We start from the raw sequence: 20,119 nt of genomic DNA, 5'->3' as shown, positions 1-20,119 counted from the left end.
TTTTGTGCTGCATTGACAGAAACCTGCTGCCACTGGCTTTATGTGCCTGGAGGCAGCTGCTTTTATGGAATTAGAATGGATATTAAAGAACCTCCATTGGAGTTTAAATCTGTAATGCTTTCTAACAAGAAAATATTGATTACTTGGGCATTTTTTTTAGATATTATACTCAAATGAAACATGTTAACACTTCCATGTGTTGTTTCATTACCAGAAGTTCTACATGAAAGCTAATTGAAACCAAAGGCATCATAGGAGATTAGGGCAGAAGGAATTGATTACAAGTATCAAACATGCTGTAAGCCTATCAAATACACTGGGTCTTCCAATGATTGAGAATGGTTGGCTCTATGTTAGAAGTAACCGGGTGCATTAATGGTCATTCACTGCGACGTAGTAGTCCAGTTTTATGAAGTAGAAGGAAGTTGAAAACTTCATCAGGGATATTAGATTGAGGGATAAATTGTCCAAGTTATCTCTCCCAGTTTGAAACCTTGAGCAAGGTCAGTTGGTCCATTGGTGGGTTGTTGTGAATTCTGGTCAAGGTTTGCCCCAGAACCATCATTTTAAATTGGCAGTAATTTTTATAATCTTATGTCATAAGTTAAATAAAGAATGCGAAATGTCAGGTCTATCAATAATTAAATAAACAAGGCAGTTTTCATCAGAATTCTACTTGTATCTCAGACTTCTAAATTTGCCTGTTTAAATATTTATCCATTTACACACCAACATCTGTGTCTTCTTCCAGGCCATCATTGCCAGTATTGAGGCCCTGGTTATGCTCACTCAGGTTCATTGAACAGGCCACATTATTCACATACCTGACACCAGACTCCCAAAACAGACACACTATTCTGAGCTCTGCCTGAACAGAGAGTACCAGGAGGATAGAGGAAAAAGATTCAGGATATGGTCACGGCTTCCTTCAAGAAATGCAGCATCCCCATCGACTACAAGGAGCGTCTGGCCCATGACTGCTCAAAAGTGGAGATGGTATTGGGAACCTTGAATCCATGCATTAGCATTTCACAGAAGCCCTGTGTAAATGGTGGAAGAAGCACACCACCTCACAAACTAACCACCTGCCCATCTCCTGCCCCATCTGTGGAACAGTCTGAAGTTCCCACGATGGCTTCATTAGCCATTTAATGTGCAACAAATCTGGAGTAGAAGCAAGTCAGCCTCAATCCTGAGGGACAGCCTAAAAAGAAGAAATGTCAATTGGAAAGATTCTAGAGTCTTGTCAAATATCAGTAGTGACAAAGCTTTTGTACACACCATAAGTAAGATCTAGTTCCCAGAAAAACGACACTCAATAACGCTGAAGAATTCCAATAAGTGGCGAATTACCTCAAGAAGCAGAAACAGCAATAACCCAGAATTTAGGGAGTATCAGATTTAGGGAGTATCAGATTGACACTCATCTCGTCAGGGGAGTTTTAAGTTTCATAATAATAAATTTAATAAATTGACTTGCCAGGTGCAGTAACACACCACTCACACTAAACGCTACACTATTTTGAATGACTGCAAAGATTGTATATGGATGTTTCTGAATACAGTAAGTTAGCTGCCATAACAAAGCTTATCATTTTCCTTTTATTAGAGCAACAACTTCTTCATTTTTTAATTTTTTCTGTTAATGATGCCAATTCACAAATACTTATATCACAGAGGCAAAGATAGGGATATCGATTTGCATTCATTAGCTTTAAAACAAGTAGTTTATGAACTCATATTTGAGGTCTTCATCTGTCGGTTTACTTGCTTGCTTGGTTTCAGGCCAGTTCCTGCGGTTGTTTTCTCAGATCATTTAAATATTTATTGACCCACTTCCAGGTTTCACAGTTGGTGAACACACCCATTGGCAACATCCATCCAGAGCTTGTTTAACGGCAAGCCAAAGGAGGGGCCCTGATCCATTTCTGAGCATGATATTGGCATTCACCCAGGAAGCATCCCTTCCACAATGTCACAGGTCTGATGCTGGAGAAACAGCCTTTTTTTGGACTGTTTCCAAACAACACCAGCAGCTTGTACAGCAACCTCAACATAGCAAAACATTGAAATATACTTCACAGGACTGTTAGCAAACAAAATTTGACTATGAAACACACAGGGTACAGTAGAAACAATAGCTCCGAACTTTATTATCAGCAAATCTGAATTAATAGACATGATTATAGCAAGATCCACCCAGCAGGTGTTCAAAGTTACACCATTGTACCTACACCCCATGCCAGATGGCTGCCATTTAACTTCATGCTTACATAAAAAAAATTAGCATGCTGCTGTAAATTGCTGACATACAGGATATTAACACTGCCCTTCCCAGCCTGTTTAATGTTGTAGCATCATTGAGATCCTAGAAATTTATGGCACAGAAACAGGCCATTTGGCCCATTGTATCCATGCCAGCCAACGTGGATACCGGATTAATCCTTCCTCCCAGCATTAGAACATCAAGTGGTCCTAAAGGTGCTTTAAAAAGAGTGTGTCTGCCTCCACCGCCCTCCAGGTAGTGGGTTCCAGATCCCCACTGCTTGTTGAGTGAAATATTTTTTTCAACTTCTCTATAATCCTTTTATCAATTAACTTAAATCTGTGCTGCCAGTCACTGAACCCTCTACTAGAGGTAAAGGCTCCCTTCCGTCTGGGTCTTTCATAATTTTATACATTCATCTCACTCAAGAATATGTGCACTTTAAACATGATGGGGTTGAGTTTTCAGGTTCACTGAGCACAGTGCCACTGAAATTCCAGGAGCAGGGAACAATTAGTCATAACAGAGCTTTACAGAGGCCGGACCTCCTTCAATCACAGGGCCTTTGCAACAGCAGGGTGTTCCAGGTCAGGAACCTCTTCAGCCCTGGGCTCTCTAGAACTTGGCATCGAAAGAGCAATCTGATTTCCCAGAACGGATGAAAAGCAGACCAGTCCTCATCTTAGTGAAAGTTGAAGCTCATCCGAGGATCAAAATTTTAGACAGTGACTGCGGAACTTTTAAAGTGGGATTGAGGGAGGAGCAGACACCGTATGTTCCACTAAGTGTGAGCCAGCAGATATCTATGATGGGTATTAAAATGATGGGAGTTCCTCATGATTCTAATTGGCAATGCAATTTTCCTGCTTGTTAATGGTGCAAAGCAGTAGTTTTGATAAAGCATCTTTTCTTGATTTTCCATAGACGTTGTAATTGAGATCGAGGACCACAAATGTCAGCATGGTGTTCTCTCGACGAGAGCACTGGTGGGGAGGTGATTGTAGGACGAAATCATTCCCCCAGCTTGTTGCCTCCTGGGCACTTTTCAATTGGAACTTCTCTTCAGAAATATAGCGCACAAAATCTGCACACACCATAAGTGAAGCTAAAATGGAATTTACCTAATGGTGAACCATTATTTGAATAAAAAAAGGCTGTAAATTTCTTATTCAGTTTAATCATTGCTTTAAAAAAATGTGTTAGCAGGGTGCCTTGAAGTTAAAAGCCTTTCATTTCTGCTTGCTGTGATACTTTGTCTTCCCACTGGTTTTTGGAGATATCCTCCAATCTCTTTCCTTATCACTGCTTACAGCTGTGCCTGGCCCGGACTTTGTGCTCCTGTGCAATCCGTTATTCATGACAGCAGCTGCAGTCTCATTGCTGCTTGTCATGGAATCACTGCTGCCTGAAGGAGCCTCCAACTAAAAAGTTTGTTTAAAAATGTACACCAGGGACATGCTGTGATCTCATATAAAGAATCCAAGAAATGCTTCCTTTATTGACAGAGATATTTATGCCCAACAGCATAACCTTCAAAGCAAACCAGATGCTTTCCCTTCATTCCTCCTCTTGTCATCTGAAATTTATTCTCAAAGCAAAAGATTGTTTGCATCTCTTTCTGCCTCTGCAGGGAAACTGATGTTCTTGAGTCATTTCTCCTAATTATCAATATGGATCAATTTGAATTAAAAAACAACTAATTAACACTAAATTAACACCGAAGGGCCTGTTTTGTGCTGTATGGTTCTATGGGAGTATAATGTAAAGCCTTAGCCGCCTGGTCAATAAGTAAATGGGAGCAGTTTGACAGTGAAAACATAGACAAAAGAATATAGGGGTTGTGATGGGCAGAGCAGCAAGAAATGCCCAACAGGTCAGGTTGGGAATGTCCTCTGCTGAACCAGTGTCACAGATGGATGACTGATACAGACAGAAATCAAGTCACCTGAAGTTCTACAACTTCAGGATTTCTTTGTCCATATCAGTTATTTAATGTATATCATGGTGATATATCATAGTGATCTAACGAGTTACATAAGAAATAAGAGCTGGAGTAGGCCATTTGACCCTTTAAGCCAGCTAAGCCATTCATCAAGATCATGGCTGACTTTCTTCCTGAGCGTCATTTTCCTGCACTACCTCTATATTATTTGATTTCTTTAAGGTCCAGCTATATAATGATCTCTGTTTTGAATGAACAGAATGACTGAGTTTCCACTGCGCTTGGGGGCAGACATTTTCAAAGATTCACCACCTGTGAGAAAAGAAATTTCTCCTTATTTCAGTCCTGAATGTCCTAGACCTTATTCTTAAGCTGTGCCTCCTGGTCCTAGACTTTGCTGTAAGGGGAAACATCTTCTCTGCATCTAGTCTATCAAGCCCTTTAAGAATTTTGAAAGTTTTAGACCACAAAACCATAAGATATAGGAGTAGAATTAGGCCATTCGGCCCTTTGAGTCTACTCCACCATTCGATCATGGTTGATTTATTTTTCCCTCTCAACCCCATTCTCCTGCCTTCATAGAATCATAGACCAGTACAGCACAATACAGGCCCTTTGGCCCACAATGCTGTGCTGACCTTTAAACCTTGCCTAAGACTATCTATCCCCTTCCTCCCACATATCCCTCTATTTTAAATTCCTCCATATGCTTATCTAGCAATCTCTTGAATTTGACCAATGTACCCACCTCCACCACCACCCCAGGCAGTGGATTCCATGCCCCAACCATCCTCTGGGTAAAAAACCTTCCTCTGATATCTCCCTTGAACTTCCCACCCATTAATTTAAAGCCATGTCCTCTTGTATTGAGCATTTGTGCCCTGGGAAAGAGGCGTTGGCTGTCTACTCTATCTATTCCTCTTAATATTTTGTACACCTCTATCATGTCTCTTCTCGTCCTCCTTCTCTCCAAAGAGTAAAGCCCTGGCTCCCTTAGTCTCTCTTCATAATGCACACTCTCCAAACCAGGCAGCATCCTGGTAAATCTCCTCTGCACCCTTTCCAACACTTCCACATCCTTCCTATAATGAGGCGACCAGAACTGGACAGTACTCTAAGTGTGGTCTAACCAGAGTTTTGTAGAGCTGCATCATTACCTCGCGGCTCTTAAACTCGATCCCACAATTTATGAATGCTAACATCCCATAAGCTTTCTTAACTACCCTATCTACCTGTGAGGCAACTTTCAGAGATCTGTGGATATAAACCCCCAGATCCCTCTGTTCCTCCACACTACCCAGAATCCTCCCATTAACTTTGTACTCTGCCTTGGAGTTTGTTCTTCCAAAGTGTACCACCTCACACTTCTCCGGATTGAACTCCATCTGCCACTTCTCAGCCCAGCTCTGCATCCTATCAATGTCCCTCTGCAATCTTCGACAGTCCTCCACACTATCCACAACACCGCCAACCTTTGTGTTGTCTGTAAACTTGTCAACCCACCCTTCTACACCCTCATCCAAGTCATTAATAAAAATAATGAAAAGCAGAGGTCCCAGAACCGATCCTTGTGGGACACAACTCGTCACAGCCCTCCAATCTGAATGCACTCCCTCCACCACAACCCTCTGCTTCCTACAGGCAAGCCAATTCTGAATCCATACAGTCAAGCTTCCCTGGCTCCCATGCCCTCTGACCTTCTGAAGAAGCCTACCATGTGGAACCTTGTCAAATGCCTTACTAAAATCTATGTAGACCACATCTACTGCACTACCCTCATCAATCTGCCTGGTCACGTCCTCAAAGAACCCTATCAGACTTGTGAGATATGATCTGCCCTTCACAAAGCCATGCTGCCTGTCCCTGATCAGACCATGGTTCTCTAAATGCCCATAGATCCTATCTCTAAGAATCCTTTCCAACAGCTTGCCCACCACAGATGTAAAGCTCACTGGTCTTTAATTCCCTGGACTATCCCTACTACCTTTTTGAATAAGGGGACAACATTTGCCACCCTCCAATCCTCCGGTACTAATCTCATGGACAACGAGGACTCCAAGATCCTAGCCAACAGTTCAGCAATCTCCTCCCTTGCCTCGCGGAGCAGCCTGGGGAATATTCCATCAGGCCCCAGGGACTTATCTGTCCTAACATGTTCTAATAGCTCCAACACATCCTCCCTCTTGATATCCACATGCTCTAGAACATTAACATTACCAACACTGTCCTGATCGTCATCAAGGCCTCTCTCCACCTTTGACGTCCTTACTAATCAAGAACCTATCAACCTCAGCCTTAAATATACCCAATGACTTGGCCTCCACAGCCATCTGTGGCAAAGAATTCCACAGATTCACCACTCTCTGGCTAAAGAAATTTCTCCTCATCTCATTTCTAAAGGGACGTCCTTCTATTCTGAGGCTGTGCCCTCTGGTCCTAGACTCTCCCACTTCTGGAAACATCCTCTCCACGTTGACCCTATCCAGGCCTTTCAATATTCAGTAGGTTTCATGAGATCCCCCCCCATCCTTCTAAACTCCAGCAAGTACAGGCCCAGAGCCATCAAACGCTCCTCGTACGTTAACCCTTTCATTCCTGAGATCATTCTTGTAAACCTCCTCTGGACCCTCTCCAATGCCAGCACATCCTTCCTCAGATATGGAGCCCAAAACTGCTCACAATAGTCCAAATGTGGTCCGACTAACGCCTTATAAAGCCTCAGCATTAATCCTTGCTTTTATATTCTAGTCCTCATGAAATGAAGAGTATTCCTCTCATTCTTCTGAATGCTGCAAAATTCAGTCCCCGTCTTTTCATTCTCTCCTCAAACAGTAGATTTGCCATCCTTGGAAAGAGTGTAGGAAATCTCTACATTCCATTTATGGCAAGTACATCTTTTCTAAGGTAAGGAGACCAAAAATGTACACAACGTGCTCTCGCCGGGGCCTTGTATAACTGCAAAAAGACTTCCTTCCTCCTGTAATCAAACCCCCTCATAATAATACCCATTGCCTTCCTAATCGCCTACTGCACCTGCATGAAGACACAAGAGACTGCAGATGCTAGAATCTGGAGCTAGAAACAATCTGCTGGAGAAATTCAGTGGAGTGAGCAGCATCTGTGGGAGGGAGGAAAGGAATGATCGGCATTTTGGGTTGACCTGAAATGTCGACAATTCCTTTCCCCCTACAGATGCTGCTTGACCCACTGAGTTCTTCCAGCAGATTGTTCGTTACTGCCCTGCACTTTGGCCCTCAGTGACTTGCATACAAGAAAAATTAGTTCCCTTTGACCACCAATACTACACAATCTCTCACCATTTAAGAAATACTCCACTTTTTTTTGTTATGTGCACCAAAGTGGATCAGGTCACATTTTTACACATTATAGTCCATCTGCCATGTTCTCACCCATGACTCAGCTTGTCCATATCTCCTTGAAGCCTCTTTACAATTCCTCTCTGCCAACAATCCCACCTAGTTTAGTACTGTCAGCAAATTTGGAAACATCCCTTCAACCAAGTCATTGATATAGAATGTGAATAGCTGGGGCCCAAGGATCAGTCTCTGTGGTACCTTATTAGTCACACTCTGATACTCTGAGAAGGATCTATTTATCCCTACACTTTACCTTCTGTTCGAGTCACACAGCATGGAAACAGGCCCTTCGGCTCTTGTGGTCTATGCCAACCAAGACACCTATCTAAGCTAGTCCCATTTGGCCATGTTTGGCCCATATCCCTCTAAACATTTCTTATCCATGTACCTGTCCAAGTGTCTTAGAACATAGAACAATAAATTCAATAAGTAATTTGCTGTACATCACCTGAATTCCGTGTACTCTAACTGTGCTAACCAACCTCCTGTGCAGGACCTTATCTGAACCCTTCCAGAAATCGAAATATCTCACATCTACTGATTCCTCCTTATCTACTCTACTCCTCACATCCTCAAAGAACTCCAACAGATTAGTCAAACATTATATTCCCTTCATAAAACCATATTGACTCTGCTCATCCTATAAAGTTGTTCTGTTGTTGCATCTTTTATTATAGATTCCAGTATCTTCCCTACCACTAACATTAGGCTAACTCCCTGTTTACTCTCTCCCTCCATTTGTAAATAGTCTGGTCAGATTTGCTTCCCTCCAATCCACAGGAGCAATTCCAGAATCTATGGAACCAAATCTTCCGCTATCTATAAACCTAACTCTTCAAAACTGGGATGTAGATCATCAGGTCCTTGGGATGTATCAGCTTTTAGCTTCACTAGCCTCTCCAGTACTATTTTTTATCTAATATTATTTCCTGTCCTTCAGTTTCTCATTCTCACTAGGCCCTTAATTCTTTAATATATCTGGCAGTCTTTGTATGTCTTCTGTGAGTAGAGACACAAAGTAATTCTTCATCTATATCCTTATTCCCCTTTATAAATTCTCCTGTTTCAGTCTGTAAGGGCCCACATTGCCTTTGGTAGTCTTTTCCTTTCTACCTACTCGTAAAAACTCTCATTGTCAGTTTTTATGTTTCTTGCCAGTCTATGCTTGTATTCTATCATGCCTTCCTTCATCAATTTCTGGTCCCATTAAATGGCAGAGCAGGCTTGAGAGGCCAGAAGATCTACTCCTGTTCCTATTTCTTATGTTCTTAAAAAGGGAAGGCAGCAAATGAAAAACGAGTCAGTTCCTCCTGTCCAATTTACGTTAATTCTAGGGCAGCCAATTTCCAGGGCTGTGTAAATCATGTCAGCTAAAGCTTCAAACCACTGGATAAATACAAATCAGAGTCATGAGATGCCACGAAGCCACAGATGATGGATGTTAGGGAGGCACTTCAAATGCTCTTCAAAGGCTTGCTCAGTTTCACTATAGGGTTTTCTGATACATGTTTTTGAACTAAATTGAGCGCCACCTATCCTTAAAATTATCAATAGTTGTTTTAATTGCTGCTTTTGTCTTAGGGCAGTGAAGTGATAGTTCACATTACAATTGTATTATCACCGGAAACTCACAATGACTGCAGGGAGGTGGAAAGAGTAAACAGATGAGTTTATATTTTCTGGGATATCACAAAAAGAACTTTATAGTCAAGGTTCAGTTATTGTTGGATAAGTGTCACAGCCAGTTTGAGCAAATAAAAAATTAAATGCACGGAAAAATTATTACCCATTTTTTTTTTACCTGAGATCTCCTCAGTGACTTGAGCCTGGGTCTACCTGTTGGCTCAAATCCAGAAAGTGCAAATTTAAAATGTCCTTCCCGCTTTGTAGTGCTTAGATCTGTCATTTGTGCACCTGCAGCTTGCTCTGTGGTAAAATGGTGGAGATGTGGGTATACAATAGAGTAGTCCACAAGTTCATGAATGGATTGTAGCCATTAATATTCATCCCAAATTTCCCTTAAGAAAGTGGTGGGTTAGTTGCCAGCTTGAACTTCTGCAGTTCTTGTGGTGAAGGCTCTCCTTCCTTGCTTTTCAGCAGTCATTCATGATTTTGACCTAGCAATGACGAAGGAACAGCAATATGTTTCAAAGGTTGTGGAGGGGAACTTGCAAGCGGTGGTGTTCCCACACACCTTTCCCTTTTTGCTGGATGAGGTTGCAGATTTGAGGGAGGTGGGGGCAGTTGCTGTCAGTCTTGGCTCGATGAGCAACTACACATTGCAGCTGCTGTGCAAATGTGGTGGAGGGAATGAATTTAGGATATTGGACAGAGTGCCAGTTAAGCAGGCTGCGTTGTGCTGGATAGTGTTGAGTTTATTCAGTGTTGTTGGCACTGCACTGGAAGCCCAGTGTATTCCATCACACTTCTGGCTGTACATTGTAGTTGGTGGTAAGGCCTTGGAATGTCAGAAAATGAGTCACTCACTACAAGATACCCAATCACTGACTTCTTCTTGTGCCATAAGATTCACGTGGATGATCCAGTTTAGTTTCTGGTCAATGGTGACACCCATGACGTTGATAACGGGTACATGGCGATAGTAACAGAATGTCAAAGGTAGGTGTTCAGACTCCCTCATGTTGGAAATGGTTGTTGCCTGGCATTTGTGAGGAGAAAATGTAATTTGCTGTTTATCGGCCTATGCCTAAATGTTGTCCAAGTCTGGCTGCATGCGGACATGGGCTGCTTCACTTGATGAGAAGTTGCAAATAGAACTGAGCATTGCACAATCATCAGTGAGCATTGTCATGTTGGTGAGAAGTTGGGTCTTTGTCCTCATAAGGACCATGTGGTGGTCACTTCTACCAATGTTGTCATGGATAGATCACACAGCAGGTAGAATGAAATCAAGTGGCCTTATTCCTCACAGGTTCACTCATTATCCAGGATTCAGTCAACTCATTCTGGTCAACTCATTCCAACAGGCCATTCTTGGTGATGGATATTGAAGTCCTCCACCCAGAGCATGTTCTGTGCCTTTGCTACTTTCAGTGCTTCTACCAAATGTTGTTCGATGTGAAGGAGTACTGATTTATTAGATGAGGGAGGATGGTAGGTGGTATCAGGAAGACATTTCTTTCACTATGTTTCACCAGATGATGTAGGACTTCACATGTTCTGGATTCAATGTTAAAAGACTCCCAGGGCTACCCCCTCCCATTTATCTCTCACTCTGCACCAACCCCTCCCCCACAGCTCCTCTGCTGGGATCGAGGAGCCTAGCACTGACAGTAAGTACAACAAAGTCAGGCTGTTGCTTGACCAGTCTGTGAGACAGCTCCCCCCCAACCAGCAGATGCTGAAATCTGTAGCAACACACAAAAAACTGAAGGAACTCAGCAGGTCAGACCGCATCAATGGAGGGAAATGGACAGTCAACATTTCGGGTCGAGACCCTTCATCTGGACTGAAAGATAGAGGGGAGATAGCCAGTATAAAAAGGTGGAGGGAAGGGGTGGAGCAAGAGAAGAACATTTCTGGTCTGGGAATGACTTTGCTGAGTCTGAATTTGTTGCCGAGGCGTGTGCCAACTGGTTTCTTTGGCTTTATTCTTATTCTGTTTATACACAGCCATGCAGTTTTCTCCTCATGGTTTCCAGGTTATTGTGGAAGGTAGTCAAGAGCTGACTACATTCCATAGGTCTGGATCACATGTAATCCTTACTCAGTCTGGCCAACAAACTTCCTCACTTGCAGGGCACTAGTAAACCAGAGGTTTTTAATTGCAGTCCAATAATTTCATGATCATCATTGGTAAGTGTAGATTTCTTTAAGGTTACAGATTATTTAATTAGTTGAATTTAAATTCCTCAGCTGGCATGATAGCATATGAACTCTTGTTTCTAGATTGTTAGTTCCAACCTCTAGATTACTAGTAACCACTGCGAAGTCACTGTACCCATTGGTTCTTATTGGCAACTAGTGGTATCTTTACCTTTCCAAACTAAACTAGCAGGGGTTGTATAAATGAAGTTATTTATGTCAACTCCAGAATAAGTTAACCAGCACACTCTATAGCAGTGTGCAACTTTGTATTACAATGCCTACATGCAAGCACATATGCAGACTTCTTTGTAAGTTGGAGACACAAGAGACTGCAGATGCTGGAATCTGGAGCAACACACGAAAAAAACTGGAGGAACTCAGCAGGTCAGGCTGCATCTATGGAGGGAAATGGACAGTCAACATTTCAGGTCAAAACCCTTCATCTGGACTGAAAGATAGAGGGGAGATGGCCAGTATAAAAGGAGGGAAGAGATGGAGCAAGAGCTAGCAGGTGATAGGTGGATTCAAGTGAGGGGGCAGAGTGGGGATAGGCAGATGGGGGAGAGGGGAGAGTGGGAATGTCGTCAGAAGCTGGGAGGTGATAGGTGGAAGTGACAAAGTGTTGAAGATGATGGAATCTGATAGGAGAAGAAGATGAATAAAGGGAAAGAGGTGGAACCAGTGGGAGGAGTGTGTCGGTGATTGGAAGATGGAGAGGCTAGGGGAGGGGAAAGAGATATAATGATGGGGGCCAGGTGGATCAGGAGGAGAGAGAAAAGGGACAGAGGGGGCGTTTCTGGAAGTTGGAGAATTTAATGTTCATGCCGTCAAGTTGCAGACTACCCAAGCAGAATATGAGGTGCTGTTCCTCTCATTTGCATTTGGCCTCAACTTGGCAAGGCAGGAGGCTGAGGACAGACATGTCGGGTGTGCAAATGGGAAATATAATTAAAATTGTGGCAACCAGGAGAACCTGACAGCCATGGCAGCCGCAGTGAAGGTGGTCAATTACTGACGCCATTCCCACTTTCCTCCCTCCCCCATCTGCCCATCACACCCTCACCTGGCTCCACCTATCACCTGCCAGCTCTTGCTCCACCCCTTCCTTCCACCTTTTTATACTGGCCATCTCCCCTCTATCTTTCAGTCCAGATGAAGGGTCTGGACCTGAAATATTGACTGTCCTTTTCCTTCCATAGATGCTGCCTGATCTGCTGAGTTCCTCCAGCATTTTGTGTGTTGCTTCTGTGTAAATTGATCTTCCACAATGCTTCCTTTCAGGATAAGGGGACGCTGTACTATGGAAATTTCTGGTATGATACAGGTGAATTATACAAGCTCCAGAAAACCCATCACTCAACATGTCCTAAATAAAACCTGTGATTCATATAACTGGAGTTACATTCCTCAAAAATTTATATTGCAGCAGTGTTGTGCAGTTGAAAAATAGTTAATGTTTTGTTAGAGATTTCTGAAGCTGTTCAAAGTACCGTCTATTTTTAATGAATATCTTCATTGAGGAATACCCGATTAAACAAAGACCCTCTCTGTTTTATTGCAGGCAGCATAGTGTATCTTGGGATGATGCTGGGGGCCTTTTTCTGGGGCGGTTTAGCAGACAAGATGGGCCGTCGACAAGCCCTCATTATTTGTATGTCCGTCAATGGATTCTTCGCCTTTCTATCATCTTTTGTCCAGGGTTATGGCCTCTTCCTCTTCTGCCGATTCTTTGCTGGATTCGGGTAAGGTCGGCTGCCATGTCATCACCATTCCACAAGTGCCATAAAGTTTTAATTGCACTTAGTTTCTATTTAAAACATCTGATTAAAAACCTATATCTCATTACCAACCGTTACAACAAATTTTTTCCATTATGAGATGCATTTGCTATGATGAATTTACTATTTGCATACTATTTACAAAAAATCTTTAAAAGAAAGAGAAAAGATCTAATCAACTGATACATTTATGAAAAATTTAGGTAAATCCATGACTAAAAAATGAACTTGTGCAATTCCCTGCCATAAAAGGCAGTGGAGGCCAGTTCGCTGAATATACTTAAGAAGGAGATGGATGGACTTTGACACAAAAAGCATCATGTTGTATGGGGAGAGGGGAGAATAAGATGGGGATCAGCCATGATGGTATTGAATGGCAGAGCAGGCTTGAAGGGCCAACTCCTGCAACGATTTTTCAGTGTTCTTTCTGTATATTGATACTATTACATGAAGTAGGGTAGGAAGGGGCTCCTCAGACTTTTTTATTCATTCATCGGATCTGGCTTTAGCTGGCAAGATTGTTCTTGAGAAGAGGACCTTCCTCTTCCAGGGAAGAGCACCTTCCCTGTCTTAATTGACAGCCCAAAGTTCAGACAATCAGGAACCTTTTTCAGGCTGTGCCAGCCAACGCCTGCCAGGTTGCAGCTTCACAAACCATGGGGGCACATTAGGTCACAGGATTCGGAGGATTCAGACCAAGACTAGGCTGGGACATCACAGTTCCTCCAAACATTTTCCCTGTGTGTGTGTGTGTGTGTGTGTGTGTGTGTGTGTGTGTGTGTGTGTGTGTGTCTCCCTCTCTCTCTCCCTCCCTCCCTCCCCCCCCTTTCTCTGTCTGTCTGTCTCTCTCTGTCTCTCTCTCTCTCTGTCCCTCTGTCTGTCTGTCTCTCTCCTAAACTTTCTCATTCACTATCACTCTCTCATTCTCTTCCACCACCCCCCATCACCACCCCCTCCCTCCCCGTGGTAAAAGATTTTTTTTAACATAATTTAATGTTACCATCAGGTTTGTCAACAGTTGTTCTAAATGATCACTTACAACCCATTTCCAAAATAAATTTCCCAGGAATGGATAGTAAAGAGTCATCTCATAGCTACAGAGATATTTTGTGCAGTGTTTAATGGAGTTTCTACCAGGCAACTGGATTCTGTACACACATTAATGTCACATTGGAAAGATTACAACAATATATTCATCTTGCAAATATTTGTTGAACTCTTGTGGGTAACATGGGGAGGCAATTTATTGCTTACTGAAAGAGATCAGTTTAACCAATGACTGCATTTGTATTTTATGTCGTACCTTACCAATGGATTGCGAAGTAATGCTACCCTAGAGCTTGAGCTAGAGGTTTATCCACAGTTAACAACTTCAACACAAATTTTGACCAAGATTGTGTTAGCCCTAAAAACATATTTCCCCACCCACTCTTGCATTTACCGCTATCTCGAATTAATGTTTAATCTCATTTCACAGATCACCATGGTTGCAGCACAGAATGAGACCATTTATCCCATCACTAGCTCCATGCAAGATCAGTCCAGCTAGTCTCACCTTTTTCCCCAAAGCTCTGGAAATGTTTTCCTTTAAAGTATTCATCAGGTTCCTTTTAGAATAGTGGAATTGAATCGAGCTCCACTATCCCAATCCCTGGAATTGTTTGAGTAAATCCATTCTGCATCCCCTTCAAGACCTTAACCTCTTTCCTGAAGTGCAGTGTTACAGTTGTGGCCAAGCCAGTTAAAATACTTATAGATCAGCCAAAGCCAAATCTCTCATGCATCAACATAATTTAACAGCACCTTTAGCTGCAATTTGTGTGTATTATTAAAGGTGTAATGGTGTAACTTTATTAAAAATATAACTGAGTTTACATCACAGAAAAATGAAGAATTTTAAATGAATGCCAATTTACAACTTCTACTTTAAAGAAACATTTTAGAAAACATTCAGTCGCTGAATTAGGTAATCATCAATATCATAGACGATAGAACATTACAGCACAGTACAGGCCCTTCAGCCCATGATGTTGTGCCGATATCTTATCCTGCTCTAAGATCTATCTAACCCTTCCCTCCCACATAGCCCTCCATTTCTTTATCATTCCTGTGTCTATCTAAGATTCTCTTAAATGTCCCTGATGTATCTGCCCCCACAACCTCAGCCGGCAATGCGTTCCACACACCCATCACTCTCTGTGTGGAAAAAAACTTACCTCTGACATCCCCCTTATATCTTCCTCCAATCACCTTAAAATTATGCCCCCTCATCTTAGCCGTTTTCGCCCTGGGACAAATATCAATGAATGCAATCAATCAAAAACTTTTAAAACAATATCAGAATGAAACCAAACCTGATTAAGCAGAAACTTCAGTCTCTGGTTTACAGAAACTAAGGACTTTATTGACTTAAGATGGGAAAACAAGGCTTTTTCAGCAGTTTACCGGAGTCCATGGTTTCTGTACAATGGTAGGTAATGTGGCCTGTATGTTTTTTTTATGAACATAGGATTGGAGGAGCAGTTCCAATTGTGTTTGCCTATTTTGCGGAGGTCCTGGCCCGAGAGAAACGGGGTGAGCACCTGAGCTGGCTCTGCATGTTCTGGATGATTGGAGGGATCTACGCATCTGCCATGGCCTGGGCCATCATCCCTCACTATGGTAAGACAACAAAACAATAATTGCCAAGGCACAGCATGTTGTTGTATATTGCAGGAAGAAATTAATGCTGGAGTAAACGCTGAATGCAATCTGAATTGTGTGGAAATACAAGCAATCGAGAAAGTTGGATTCTGGCATTGTTATTAGCTTGGGTACACTTTTTCGAGGCTCTCACTGGTCATCCAGAAGTACACTGCTCAGCCAGATTGTACAAAAGTTCTTGCATGGAACCAGCTATTTAATTGCTTTGCTTGCATTAATATTGGTTCTGTAACAAACTGTGTGTTCACATTTGCATTTGAGGTTCTTCTTCAGAGGAAGAAATAAATAGTTCAAGTACCTGTCACTCAGATCATCCTCATTCACTTCTTGGCTACAAAGTCATGTTGGTATTTGATTGGCAAATCACTAATTGCCCTTTCAGCCTGGCAGCTTTTAGCCTGTGATGAAATCATGACGGATTTCTTTTTCAGTTGGCAGTTGGTATCCAAGAGAATGGTGCTCTGCTGTAGTAATGTTTCCTGTTCCCAACCAAAACAGTCCTCAACTATTGCTGGGGACAATGATTAGAGTCACTACAACAGGGGTGCATCACTCACAATAAGCAGGCAAAATAAATGTTAAAAGAGAAATGCAAGCAATGGCAAAGTTAATAATAAAGCTTTCATTAATATGTTCAGAGAAAGAGAATGAGGACTTATAAAAGACGGATGAATGTGAGATTAATATACAATAAAGAAATAATGGAAGCATTGTATAATACCTTGCATCAATTTCACAGTGGATGTACTGTACATAAAGTACTAATGATGCAAGAGAACCTAAAAGTGGAACTGAGTGGATTTTTGATAAGTTAGCTAAAAGTAAGACATCTTTAAAAAAGCTTCCAGGATCTGAAGGTTTCCACGTGAGGCTATGAAAAGAAATAGGACAGGAAATTACAAATGCACCATTCAAACTTTTCTAAATCAGTTTAGATTTGAAAACTACACCTTTGGATTGAAAAACTGTAAATATTACACCATTATTTCAGAAATGGAAGAGGAAGAATTCAGGCAACAACGGTCGTGTCAGTCCAACATCAATTGTGGAAAAGTTACTGAAATCACTCATTATATGCAGGACTGACTGAGCACTTGTATAAGTACAAGCCACTGAGAATGAAGGGGTCACTGGTGTGGTAAAAGAAGTGGGGGAGTTGTTTAGTGGGGGAGTTGAAATGTTGTTTCCAAGGACTTTTAGAAAGCACCATGAGATTTTCTAAATGAAGCTGTACACCATTAGAGGTGATTCTAATGAGCTGTATGTAATTAGAAGGTTGGTCATTTGGTTAGGATTTAAGAGACAGGGTCTGAATTTAAAGGGAGCTTTCCCTAATTGGCAGGATGTGACATGTGATATTCCTCGGGAAACTATACTGGGTTGCCAGCATTTCATATTTATTAATGATTCTTGAAGGCACGGACACTGAGATATTTTGGCTCTGGACCTTCTCAAGCAATTTCAGTCATTAAGAATGATGTTTGGTTTAATTTAAGATTTCAAATTTGGACTCAAATATCCAAATCAAGTTTTAGCCTCATATTGACAGAAAAGAGAAGTTTGCATTAAAAATATTAGAATATTATAAGTATTATTTTAGTGAAAAAGCTGCTTCCCCTCAGTATTACTAACAGAAGTATTAGTGCTGAAGGAGGCCATTCAACCCTTTCAGTCCATGCTAGCTCACTACCAAGGCATTGCAGCTAATCCCACTCACCTGCACTTTACCCATGGCCATACAGTTTTGTTAAATCAAGTAATGATCCAATGCTCCTTTGAAAGCCACAAGTGATTCCACGTCCACCCACCAGGCAAGCTGTCAATCCAGTGTATGTACTCACCACTTTCTGCATCCTCTCTGGCCCTTTTGCTAATCATCTTTAACCTCTGATTTTTGATCTTTTCACCATACTATTTAGACAGCTCATTATCTTGACTGGCTCTTTCAGATTTTATCTCGGCCTAAGAATAATCACAGCTTCTCCCTATCCATGTCCCCTGTCTTTGGAATATTTTCTGCACCTGCTCCTAAGCCTTCAGATTCTTTCTAAAGTGCAATGACTAGAATTGGATACTGTCCTCATTTTGGCCAAACCATTGTTTTATCAAGTTTCATCATAACCTCCTTGCTTTTGGACTCTCTGCCTCTGTTTACAAAGACCAGGATCCCATATGCCTTTTTAAATGCTTTCTCAATCTACCCTGCCACTATCAAAGATTCATACAGAGACACACACAAGGTACTGTTAAAGATTGTAGTCTTTAATTATATAGCCTCTCCTTGTTACTCTTAACAACTTGTATAGCTTTGTACCCTCCTGTGTAAAAATTTGACCTTGTGTCCACCCATTCTATCAGCCCAGCCATGTTGCCTTGAAGTCCATCACTATCTTCATCACTGTTCACTCTATATCTTTGTTTATGTTGTCTGCAGATTTTGAAGGACTCCTTACATCCAAATACATAACACATATATATCCAGAGAAACAGTACAGTAAAAGGTGCAACAAAATCATTGTAATAAAGGTGGATCACTAGCAATGAGGATGCAAAAAGTGAATGGAAAGAAAAACTTTGAAAATAGTGACAAAGTTAATAGCAAAGATTTCATTAAAACGTTAAGGGAAAAGAACAGGGACCTATTAAAGACAGACGAAGCTGACACAATAAAATAAGATAAGGAAATAATGAAACTATTGAATAAGTACATTGTATCCATTTTCACAGAGGAAGAAAAAATCAAAATACCCTTTACACAGTATGGGGTGAAGAAGATTCCTGGCCAAAGAAATGGACCTGGAAATGGGGACAGCAGAAGAAGGGTTCAATATCAAATCAGACTTGGAATTCATAAACATGTTGACATAGGCAGACAATGCTGAGTTCTTGGGTGCAGAAAGGGAAAGATCAGAAGGGATGTTGAAAGCAGGCAGAGTGCGGGATTGGGGAGGGGGGTCAAAGTGATGGGGTGAAAGGAAAGTGAAGGTGAAGAAAGGTCAGGAGGGGTGTTAGAATCCAAAAGCTGTTGGAAACTGTCAGAGGTTATAATCTTTGGTGTCTAAAAGGACAGATAAAAGTCACCTAATGCAGCACTGAATGCAGGGAAGGATAAAGTGGAATGGTGGATTCCGCAGGAGAGCAGAGGAAAACCTCTTTTGGGTTGCCATTCCTGGAAGACAATGCAACAATAAATGAAAATTAACTGCAGATGCTGGAAATGAAGATGAGCTCATAGCCATACACTTAACTGTTAACTCTCTCTTAAATGTCCTATCGAATCCCTCTGCTATCCCATTAATGAAATTAGGAATTACCGGAAACACTCAGCAGGTCAACAGCATCTGTGGTGAGAGAAACAGGTTGGTGATCTTTAAAGTTGGGGCAGGAGGGGGAGGGGAGTAGATAAATAGAACAAAGAGAATGTCTGTAACACAGTGGAGACAGAAACTGAACAACTTACTAATGGTGGTGCTGCCTGGGAGAGGATGGTGAAGGCTTGTTAATCTCTTCTGGTCTGTCTGGAGGAGATGAAGCAATAGGAGATGAAAACAAGAGAGAATGGGAGAGAAAGGAAAAATAAAGCAGTGTGAGATACAAAACATTGTAGATGCTGGAAATGTGAAATAAAAACAGAGAGTGCTGGAAGTACTTAGCAAATAAGGCAGCATCTGTGGAGAGAGAAAAGAAGACAGTGTCATAGATTGATGACCTTTCATCATAACTGACCAGTTCTGACACAAACAATTTATTTGAAATTGTTGAATTCATTCAGTGCTGAGGGGCTTTAATGCACCCAGTCAAAAAATGAGATGCTATTCCTTACGTTTATGTTTTGCTGTATTGGAGCACTATAAGAGACAAAAGAACAGAAGTTGAAGTTGGGGAATTCAAGTGACAGGCATTTAAAATTAAAGCCCAGGGTCACCCTTGATGACTGAACAGAGGTGTTCAACAAAGTGGACACCCATTCTATTTTTGGTTTTCCCAATGCAGAGGAGTCTGCAGTATGGGCACCAGATGCAGCACACAAAATTGGAAAAGGTAAATGTGAATCAGTGCTTCACCCTGGAAGGTTTATATGGGTCCCTGGATGGTGGGAAGGGAAGAGGTAAAAGAGCAGATGTTGCATCTCCTGTATTGCCTGGAAAAACTCTGCAGGAAGGGGAGTGGGTGTTGGTGGTGGTGGAAGAATGAATCACAGCATCAGAGAAGGAGATCCCTTTGG

General features: G+C 41.8%; 1 protein-coding gene across 5 annotated transcripts in view; it reads left to right on the top strand.

Moving 5' to 3' along the window:
* The window catches only part of sv2ca (synaptic vesicle glycoprotein 2Ca), a 120,093-nt gene that overhangs the window by 33,511 nt on the left and 66,463 nt on the right, over positions 1-20,119 (top strand). For all 5 annotated transcript variants that reach the window (XM_052020048.1, XM_052020047.1, XM_052020045.1 and 2 more), the window contains exons 2-3: positions 12,975-13,155; positions 15,701-15,852. In XM_052020048.1, coding sequence (XP_051876008.1) covers positions 12,975-13,155; positions 15,701-15,852 — 333 coding nt within the window. The remainder of the gene's footprint in view (positions 1-12,974; positions 13,156-15,700; positions 15,853-20,119) is intronic.

This window comes from Pristis pectinata, chromosome 7 (genome assembly GCF_009764475.1).
Source record: "Pristis pectinata isolate sPriPec2 chromosome 7, sPriPec2.1.pri, whole genome shotgun sequence".
Taxonomy (NCBI): domain Eukaryota; kingdom Metazoa; phylum Chordata; class Chondrichthyes; order Rhinopristiformes; family Pristidae; genus Pristis; species Pristis pectinata.
The sequence above is the reverse complement of the archived record's forward strand: the minus strand, read 5'-3'. Positions and strand labels throughout refer to the sequence as shown.